Genomic DNA, 10,678 nt, shown 5'->3' on the forward strand with positions numbered 1-10,678 from the left:
TGGTTTCAGGGGTCATCCCATGTGTTATCTCCGTCCATCCCATCTCCGTATCCCATCTCTCCATCCCGTCTCTGAGGACTGGCTCTCACTCCCATCTCTCAGCCCCATCTCTCCAACGCCCATTCTCCTCGGCCTATTCACTCTTCACCTAGACAGAGCCCTCACAAAATCATCACAAATCACATCACCATCAGTGCACACGCAAAAAGCTCTCTCTAAAGATCATGAGTTTTCATTCCAATCCATCGATCCTTTTCCATAACTAAACACAGCGAGCACCCCCCATCCATCATTCCACAGGATAGGTATTGTCCCTCGCGCAAAAAGGCTACATAAACAACAAAAATATACGTATCCGAAAAGAATAAAAAATATCTCCAAAATCAAGTACAAAAAAGTCTCAGCGGCGGGTGTTGTTATCCCCCCTCCTGTCCGAACAAAAAAAAAGAAAATTACCCCTTCATCATCCACTCAGCTAATACCTCAACACAACCTTGCTCCCCTTACTCTCCCCCCTCCCATGCCCCGCCCTCCAACTCTCCTCCTCGCTCACAACCTCCCTCCTCTCCGGAATCGGCACCAAACTAACACTCGTCCTCCTCCTCTCCCTCCCAACCTTCATCTCCACAACCGGCTTCGCAACACAAACCTTGTGCAACCAGTCAACCTCACACTTCTTCTCAACCACTGGCACAGCCGCCCACAACCCCTGCCCCTCAAACCTCTCAAAAGGATCCTCCCCCCTCTTCACAGCCCTAATCTGCCCCAAAATCTCCACTTTCCTCGCCTTCTTCTGAATCGTCTTCCTTCCCTTTTGCCTCCTAGCAGCGCTCTCAGCGTCTTCAACAGCGCCGTCAACAGTAGGGGTGTTAACACCCTTAGCCAACCCCCACATCTGCTGCGACGGGATCACAGCCACAGCAGCAGGGGGCGCCCAGAGGGTGGCAGCCGGCTTGGTAGGGACAACAGCAGGGACCTTCGACCTGCTCGACTTGTGAGATTTGGAAACAGAAGGCTTGGAGCGGGAGTGAGTCCTAGCAGGGGTGGACACGGGGGTTTGCTCAGGGGTGGTTTGGCGAGAAATAACGAGGGATTCGCGGATGCGATGGCTCAACCGGCGCTGAATGTCCTGCACCGTCTCAAACGTTGTCGTCGCCATGGTGGGCTCCTCTGTTGGGATGGGGGGAGGTGGTGGGAAGGGGGCTGAGATGGAGGTGTTGCGGCGGCGGTATTCAGCCTGGGCAAACTGCTGGGCGAATAACCTCTCTTGCTCCAAAGCTTCAATCTGGGCTTGGATCGTGTCCCTTCTGCTGCGGGTAGATGAGGAGGCCGAACGCTCACGCTTGGCCTTGGAAGCCTGACGACGGAGCTTCTTGGCGGCGTAGGAAGAGATAGCTGGGTGGACAGACTCAAGAGGGCAGGTGATGGCCAGAGAGCCAAAGAAGACGGGGTGAACGTTGGCTACGTCGTAGGTATAACCAGTGGCAGCGGGGTGGAACCACTCGGAGCGAGTGATCAAACTCTTGGCCGCGAAGACGGGGTGGCGGACCGAGGAGTCAAACTTGGCAGGATAAGAAAGGGCGAGGGCCTCTTCAAGAGCGGCGTCCCACTCGGCGGCGGTGGCAGCGATGCGAGTAACCTTGGGGTAGCTAGCGGCAACAGCCTCGTTCAAAGCGGCGCGCCAATCGGCAAGGCTGAACTCAGGGCGGGTGGTCTTCTTGGGCTTGGCCTGTCCCTGAATCCAGTTGCGTTCAGTCTTGGTGACAGCCTCGAGGGTCCAAAGAGAAGTCGACTTGAGCTGCTCAAGTGGCTTGCGCTCAACAGGACGAGGGCTACGGCTCATGGAACGAGCAGCGGGCTCCTCAGTGGTGGTGCGGTAGACGGTACGGCTGGGGTCGACGGTAAAGAGACCTTGAGGCGGAGAAGATCTGCAAACGACAGGCGGGCTCCACACACCAGTAACAACCGACACTGGCCTGGACTGAATCCAGTTGCGCTCAGTCTTGACGACAGCCTCAACAGTCCAAAGAGAGGTCGAGGCAAGCTTGTCGAGGGGCTTGTGGTCAGCCGGGCGAGGGCTTCTGCTCATGTACTGAGCAGCAGGTTCCTCAGTGGTGGTCCGGAAGACAGTGCGGCTGGGGTCAACCACAAACAGACCTCCCCGCGAGGAAGATCTATCAGTGACAGGTGGGGTCCACAAGCCAGCAGAGACTGTCTTGTTCTGAATCCAGTTGCGCTCGGTCTTGCGAGCCTCGGTCTGAGCAGTCCAGAGGGAAGTCGATACCAAACTGTCGAGAGGCTTGCGCTCAGCCGGACGGGGGCTGCGGCTCATGTACTGAGCAGCAGGCTCCTCGGTGGTAGTGCGATATACGGTGCGGTTCGAGTCAACGGCGAACAACCCACCCCGCGAAGAATCTTTATCCAATGTGACGGGTGGGCTCCACAGACCTGCAGAGACCTGCTTGACAGCGGTCTCGGCCTGGGTGGATTTGATGGGGTGGCGAGGAAACTGGGGTTGTTTGGGTGCCGAGGCCGGGGCAGCCGGTACTTGCGACTCGGCGACGGGGGCGGGCGGAGCTGGGCGGGGGTTGGAAGGCAGGCCAATCCTGGCAACAGGCTTGGACACGGGCTTCTTCTGGACTTGGGGCTCGGGCTCATAGACGGCATCGTTGAGGATCGTAAGGGCATCGCTCTCGAGGGTGGCAGAATCACGCTTGCGGCTAACAACAAGCTCGCTGGGCTCAGCAAGGCCAATGACAATGGATTGCTCGCGGGAAGACTGGTCCTCATCATCGGACTCGAGCTCTTCAACATAGTCACCCAAAACAGAGTCCTCAGAGGGAACCAAGCTGCTTCTAGAGGGGACGTTGTCAACCTTGAGTAGGCTGGCAATCTCCCAGAGGGTGGTCTCATCGAAGCCATCGTCGCTACCATCTTCATCAGAGTTCATGCCGTCAACGACGTCATCGTCGTCATCGTAATCATCAAAGAACGAAGAAGAGTATTCGTTGAGCTCAGTCTGCTGGGAACGGACAGGTGCACCAGAGGCCATGGTACCAGGCATGGCCATCAAGACAGGAGGGCGAGCCTGGACGGAGGCCGTGTCGGACTTTTCTCCCCAGGGGAACTGGAAGATACCGAGAGTGCCCCTCTTGTTAGGCAAGGGCTCGGGGTTCTCGATGATATCAGGGAGAAGAGTGACGCGCTTGTTGCGACGAGGCGGGCGCTGTGTCACCGGACGAGGAGCCTTCTGGGGCTGAGGCGCCGCAACCTGTGAGACACGCTTGACTGGCTCAGCTGGGGGAGCAGCTGAGGCCCAGACGGGCTTCCAGAGTCCGGTGGTGGACCGGCTGGTGTTGGTGTAAGGCTTGCGCCAGAGGTGGGTGCTGTGAATCTGGAGGGGCTCCGGCTCCTTTCTGGCCATGGGGCGGACAGAAAGGCTGGGGAGGACAACCTCGGTCTTGGCAACCTTGATGGGAGCAGTCCACAAAAGACCAGCAGGGGCGGAAGACCTGCTTGGCGGGGTCCAGAGCCACTCGGCCTTGGGCTGCTCCGGAGAGGGCTCGGGAGTCTGCTCGAGGCACTTCGCCGGGAGCTCTGGGACAGGGGGAACCTCTTCCTCTTCCGGAAGATTGATGGAGGATGCGTCAGACTCCGGGGGAGTTGGGCTCGCAAGCTGAGCTCTGGTGAGCTGCAAGAAGTTGACGCTGCTCTCGCGGAGGAGACGGGCGTCCATGTACTCCATCTGCGCCTCAGTCAAGCGCTTCTGCCACTTGCTCATCTGAGCGCTGCCAGAGTTGCGGACCGAAGGTTGCTCCTCAATCTTGGACATGCTGCTGTGCTTGGACAGGCGAGCAATGCGGGAAGCCCTGCGGTCAGATCCGATGCTCACTCTGGTGTTGGCGGTCTCGGGGACAATGTTGGCAACGCTGGCGACAGAGTCATGCTTGACGGCGGGCGAGCTGGTCTGGACGCTCGAGAGAGAGTCACGACCGATGTCGTGCTTCATCTCCTTCCAGTGATCAACCTGCATGCCCATTTCCTTTTCCATCATTTCGAGCAGGGCCAAACGCTGAGAAGGCGTGTCAGCATTGACTTCAGGCTCCTCCAGCTTCTTGAGCTGGGCCTGAATCTGTTGCAGAGCGTGTTCTGGCGACTCCAGAGGGGAAGGCTCAGCGTGAACGATGACGGCCTTCTTGTTGGGGGTGCGAAGCGAAAGGGGAGTAGGGGGTGTCTTTCTGCATCCCTTCTTGCTCAAGCAGTCCTTGGAAAACGCAGGGCACTCGTCACCAACACGCCTGTGCCACTGGCTCTGAGGTGCAGGCTTGGGCGCAGAGACAGGCTCGGGGACTGGTTCAGGCTCAGGCTCCTCGGGGGCCGGAATGGTTACTTCATCGTCCACGAGCCAGGATTTCCGCATACCGAACTTGGAAAAGGTAGACGTGTCGAGCATGAAAGGCACGTCATCGCTGTCGCGAGACTCGACAACCCTGGTCTCCTCCTTGGGCTCTTCAGCAACCTGCTTAGCAGGCATCCGAACAGCGGCAGGGAGACCCTGAGCCGGCATGATGGCCATGGGCATGGCGTACTCGGGAGAATTCATGGAGCTCCAGTTTGTGGCTGTTCCTAAATCGTCCACAGTAGTCTCGGTCCAAGCTGAGGCTCGAATTGCAGGAATGACTGGCGAAGACTTGCGCTTGTCTTCTTGCTTGCCAGCCTCAAAGGCACTAATCCATGCCTTGCTTGTTTCGTCCGTGGCTTGGACATTTGACTCTTTCCGCGGAATCTCGTCCACTTCGAGGATGCTATCAGTCCGTACAGATGTCTTGGTGGTGCGGTTGGACACCGTCTGATTGTCGGCTTCACTTGTAGAGGAAGTAGTATCCAGGTAGGACATGGGTATTCTGGGGAGCTCGGGCACTGAGGAGGATCTGCGTCTAACGGACTTTGACCTTGGTGGAGCGGGGAAGAGGAGAGTCATCTTCTCGTCAAAGGTCATGCTCTTGGTGTTGTTGGGTTGTGGCCTCGCAGGCAATCCCACGCTTCTGGGAGCAGGTGGGAGCGGGGGGAGCTGAGTAGGGCTGCCAGAAGTCGCATCCAAAATGGACTTCCTTCCCAAAAGAGAGCTGGCAGACTTGCTTCTGCGATGGCTGGGAGAAGCAATGTTATCCGGCTTGCGTGGGATAGGTCGCGGACGGTTGACGACTGAAGCAACCCTGGCCGGAGCCTTGGAAGTTGGGGCTGGCTTCGAGGGCAGAGTGTTCGCCCTGCTCATGATATTTCCAACAGCAACCGGGTCGTGATACTCGATGTTGTTGATGAACATGATGGTCTTGTGCTGCGACGAAGGACCCATCTCCTTGCCAACCTGGATGCCGCGAGCTCTTGGGTTGGTTGGGAGACCAATCGTGGGTCTTCTCTGGAGCGGCGTCTTGGCTGCTTCCTGAGGAGGGGTGTCGGGCGAGGGAGGCAGCTGTCGCGACGGGCGGATGCCAGGTCTTTGGATCGGCTGAGGGACGTTGGCTTGCAGCAACACTGTTACTGGACGAACGTCATTTTGGGATGCCCTCGCAGGTTGAGGGGCAGGAGTCAGCTTCTCAGGGGTCCAGGGCCGTTGCTCCTCTGGCTCTGGCTGGCGTGGTGATCTACGACGAGTCTCATCACTGGCAGGAGAAAGCTGGGTCGAGGTCGTGGAGGCAGAGCTGTCGGCTTGCAGACCTCCAGGGAAGGCACTCTGACGGGATGAAACTGAAGCCACCTCCTTTCTCTTCATGCTGGCAGCCCGCTTGACGCCCTCCTCGGGAGTCAAATGCATCGACTGCATGACGGACCGGTGCGGCACCGATAGGCTTCCCTCCTCAATCCTGGTCCGTCTCCTCTCCTTATCCGCCACGATCGCCGACTGAAGATCAATAACCGTGATCTTGTTTAATGGGTTACCGTCCTCGTTAGACTGGAGGACTGGCTTGCCAATCACTGGCCTTCCCCCTGTGGAAGATGTCCTCTTTCCAAAATCGCCCCACATGCCCCTCTTCTGAGAAGCCGATCTCTCCAACTGGCGGACATATTCGGAGCTCACGGGTGGCGGCATCGCTGGTACTCCTTGGGTAGCGACGCTCATGGCGAAGGGGAACCCAGCACTGGTCTCATCCTTGGTATTTGGCACCTCTCTAGGGTTGACGAAGCTCCTCGATGAGCGGATGTTGGCCTCCTTCAAATCCTCAAACCGGCTTGGGGGATATTCCGAGTCAGCGGTCGAAATATCACGGCTGATGTTGATGCGTCTCGGTGAAGGGGCCTCGGGAAGCCCAGAGTCGGATTTCCTAGACGAGATCAAAGTCATGGCGCCAGCCGTAATGAAAACTAGAGGTTGTCAGTTGAAGGAACTAGCAGGGCAGTGTACAACTTACCGATCAGCACCAACAGTCCGCCGGCAGGGAGAGCTGTCCTAGCGGCAGATGGGATGGTGGTGATGCCGAGCAGCATCACAATGCTGGCAGCTGTCCAGCAAATCAGACCTAGCAAAACTGAGGTGAGAGACCTGGAGTTTGTCTTCGCAGCACCGCCACTCGAGTAGGCCTTCTGGATCAGAAGAACAATGATGATAGCATCCAAAGCCAACACAGCAACGCCGACAGGGAGAGCCGAGGTCGTCGCGAGGCAATAGTCGTCGGTCTGAGGTCGAGCGAAGCCGACAAACACGGCACCGGCGAGGAACCGGGCCAAAACGAGAATCTGGGGTAGCAACTGCACCACCGAAAGCTTGCCCCCCTTGTTAGAATTCAAAGCCCACAGCAAGAACTGTTCGATCGAGAACCTCGCCAACTGGTCGAAAATAGAAGCGAAAATAACACCGATTTGACATGGCATCGATGAGCCTGTGGTATCGATGAGCGTCGTAACAAAATCGATGGCAGCCCATAGGGCCGAAGAAATAAGAAATAATACGAGGACCAGCCTCTGGCTGTCGCGGAATACCGCAGCACCATGGCCGTTGATGTAAAGAACGAGAGCCGCCGAGGCAGCATAGACCACGCTTCCGCTATACCAGTATGTTAGCTAACCTCCTTCACGATGTCCATCCTCATCCTCCGTCTTCTTCACCACCGCCCCCAACAGACAACACCTCGACTCGGGATAGGACACATAGAGTGGCGAGAGAACTGACAAGGTAAAGGCCCCAATGAGGGCCTGCGTGGTGGTACCGTTGTTCGCCATGATGGACGATGATTAGCAGTATAAACGAGACAGAACGAGTACAGAGAGAAACTCAAAAGGCCCAATCAATGGGGGGCAAAAGTATTAAGGTAAGAATAGAATAGAATGTTAGTTGAATGAGCGTCTCATAGTGATCGTTTCCCGCACGTCACGGCGTTGATGTTGTGAATAGTGTCAATGACAGGCAGACATGTCAGGGCCCATGCCGTGTCGTGCCAAACAAACAGAAGGAGAGCAAAAGGCAAAGGAAAAGAGAAAAGAGAGGCGGTTCTCGAAGGGAGTCCCGGCCGGGGCTGCTGGTGCAACGCTTGACGGTCAACGCCCCCGGATCAGCTGGGTTCCTCACGGGGTGGGATGGCGGACATGGGACAGTGGAGAAGGGGTTGATGAGAGGAGGTAGCAGAGAGGCTGCCAAGGCAGAGCTTGTCGCGCTTGTTACAGAGCCCCCCTAATCGCCATCCAGTCAAGGCCCGCGGCGAAAAGTTCCGTCTGGACTTCGCTTGCAAAATCGTTTCCTCTGGTAAACGGGAGCTAAGCCCAGTCTCGCCATCTGTTGTTCATGCTGGCGCGAGGCATGGGCAGGCATTGGACGAGAGGCGAGGCTGACAAGGCCAATGCTCGGCGGTTGCATCGTAACCCCGTCCTTGGTGTTTCACTTGAAACCTGAGATGTCGCATCTCGCACAGACTCATTGCAGAAACTTCAGCATCTGGCAGTAGCGATAAAAAAAGAGTAAAAAGAGGGGAGACCCTGTCGTCGTCGCTTCTTTTCTCCTGAGCTTGGGATGCCCAGTCTGTCGTCCCGAACGGGCTGTCCGTGTGCCCAAGCAGCTGGGAGGAGGATGCCAGTTGGATGGGCAGACGCTGTGACTCGTGACGAGGATAGCTAACTGTAAAAGGGCGGCGAAACAGCCATCAGGCGCTGGATGATGTGACGATGTGTGTGTCTGTCTATGAGCGTTGATAGGATAATTGCTTCGTCATCGCCCGCGGCCGAGTTGGTGGGAATGGAACACATTTGCAACGCGCCCTGGGGTTGGTCTTTGTTTGGAGTGATATGCTGTGTATCTCCAGAATCCATCCGAAGGCCTACTCAAAGGCTCATGTATAAGACTGAGGTGAGCCTTCTGGTGCACGATGTTGGACGCGTCTAAGCAGCGGGACCACCCCTCCCGGTCGTTAACAGAGAGCTTATCGAAGCAGTGCACGGACCTTCTGCTGCTTGCACTGATAAGGAAGCTGTGGATAACTGATAAGCTTCACTATCTCTTGACATCCAAGTCAACAACATCCTAAGGCTTTAGAACTTGAACTTTTCGCCTTGCAATTCGATCAGTGTTATTCATTAATCTCAGTATACAGCTTCCAAGGATTATTCTCAGTCACCAAGCATTTAACCCACAACTTATCATTTAGTCACCGGCCGCCTGCCGTTCAAGGCCAAGGTGTTCCAATAGCCTCAAGATGGAGTGTGTCATGATTTAACCGCTCTTGCCTGGCACGAGATTCATTCGCCGACGAGATCTAAAACATGAACACATCAAGGTCACAACAGCCGCGTACAGTTATCAGCCTTGACTACGTCTTTTAACGTAACGAAACAGCAACCCTCACACAGTGTCCCTCGTAGTCCTGTCATGAGTGAGGGGTAACAATGAGGGGTTGAGGCTCCAAGTCGTAGCTATCTGGAATACCTACTTCGTAAAAGGAGGTGACCCGAGTAAACTACAAGGCTTATTTCATCCCGAGTCTCATTTTGTCGACGATCCAACGGCCCGGACCGGTAGGCCAATCCGATGACCTGTATGCCGACGGCAAAGTCATGACAAAGGCGCAATTCTGGCCGCATATCCCACCACCGCCTCGCAGTCATCAGAAAGGCGTACCGATATGTAGGCCAGCCCCATCGGCATCTCAACGCCGTGTTCTCGGAAAGCAGCGGTCCACGGAGCAGCCGATGGCTCCCGAGGAGGGGTTCGCATCCGGGACCAATCATTTTATCGCCATTTCCAGTTCCTACATCTCCATGAATGCTGTTATCTCATGCTTGAAGATAAAATATATACCCACAACAAATACATCTTGAGCCGCTGTGTCATTTGCTTAGTATTTACCTGTCTCGGTGATGCTAACCGTCCGTGTTAGTCTCGAGATAACCGAGTTGGCATCAGACCAACAAATCTCGTATCACATCTACACATCACCAACACCGACAGGGATAAATGACTGTATTCCGTGACTCATTGTAACCACACGTCTGTCTCATAAGCATTAGGATCACGTATAAGACTCTCGTCATCCTCTCCTACTCACGAGCCTGTTTATACACATCCCAATCATCTCACAACCCCTCGCCTCCCTCAAGGTCCCTCACACCACCGCCAACATGCCTCGTCAAGACCTCGAATACCCAAAAGAAGCTCACAACACCGTGAAGCGCTACAACCACCTAGGTCAGTTTCCCCCCCCCCCTTTTTTTTTTTCCCCTCCAACCAACACCAACAAACTAACCATCCCCCCAGCTGAATACTCCCTCCGAACAATCCACTCCATAATCAACTCCACCCCCCTCCTCCACATCTCCTTCAACACCCCCAACACCCCCTACCCAGCCACAATCCCCATGATCGGCCAAATGGGCTCCTTCGACCGCCCCTCAGCCGACCTAGGCGACGTCCTAGACCTCTACATCCACGGCTACATCTCGGCCCGCCTCACCAACCTCACCCGCACACCCTCGGGCCTCCCCATCACCGTCTCCGCCTCCACAGTCGACGGCCTCCTCCTCTCCCTCACCCCCTTCTCCCACGGGTACAACTTCCGCTCCGCCGTCCTGTTTGGACACGCCACCGTCGTGACAGACCCGGCAGAGAAGCTTTACGCAATGGAGCTCATCACGAATAAGGTGGTTCCAAACCGGTGGAATGAGGCCCGGACACCGCCGACGGCCGGCGAGATGGCTGCCACGGCGGTGATGAAAGTCAAGATTGATACCGGCAGCGCCAAGGTGAGGACCGGGCCGCCGAAAGATGACAAGGGTGATTTGGAGAATGAGGAGGTGAGGGAGAAGGTGTGGGTTGGGACGGTGCCGGTGTACACTGTGCTTGGGGAGCCAAAGGTGGCAGAGTATAATCTGGCAGAGGAGGTGCCAAAGACGTTGGTGGAGTGGAGGAAAGAGGTGAACCAAGACGCAAAGGAGTATGCTGAGCTCGCAGCGGTGAGAAGCTTGGCTCCAGAGAAGAAGCAGGATGATAACTGAGCTGTGGTGAAAAATGGAAAAGTTTTATGCTTGTTTATGAGTCAAGGAAGTATTTGGTGATGAAAAAGAGAAGGAACTCCTGAGCTTCCGGTATCCCTGTATGCCAACACAATGAAGCGTGAATAAACAACATTCAAACAACCCACCCATCGCCTTATACCCTAAACGTCCGCGAATCTCCTGGATGGCGCCAGGCATACAT

The 10,678-nt window shown here is 55.9% G+C and overlaps 2 protein-coding genes across 2 annotated transcripts; one reads left to right on the top strand and one right to left on the bottom strand.

The window, feature by feature from the left end:
• Nucleotides 1–475: 475 nt before the first annotated feature.
• PODANS_4_8670 (uncharacterized protein) lies at nt 476–7,218 on the bottom strand (the record flags this gene model as incomplete). Its single annotated transcript, XM_001905924.1, has 3 exons — nt 476–6,230; nt 6,392–7,059; nt 7,147–7,218. 3 exons carry the CDS (start codon nt 7,216–7,218, stop codon nt 476–478), a joined length of 6,495 nt encoding a protein of 2,164 aa, XP_001905959.1.
• A 2,385-nt stretch (nt 7,219–9,603) lies between these two features.
• PODANS_4_8660 (uncharacterized protein) lies at nt 9,604–10,476 on the top strand (the record flags this gene model as incomplete). The annotated part of the gene is made up of 2 exons (XM_001905925.1): nt 9,604–9,670; nt 9,740–10,476. 2 exons carry the CDS (start codon nt 9,604–9,606, stop codon nt 10,474–10,476), a joined length of 804 nt encoding a protein of 267 aa, XP_001905960.1.
• Nucleotides 10,477–10,678: the final 202 nt, after the last annotated feature.

This window comes from Podospora anserina, chromosome 4, assembly GCF_000226545.1.
Source record: "Podospora anserina S mat+ genomic DNA chromosome 4, supercontig 4".
NCBI classification, from domain to species: Eukaryota; Fungi; Ascomycota; class Sordariomycetes; order Sordariales; family Podosporaceae; genus Podospora; species Podospora anserina.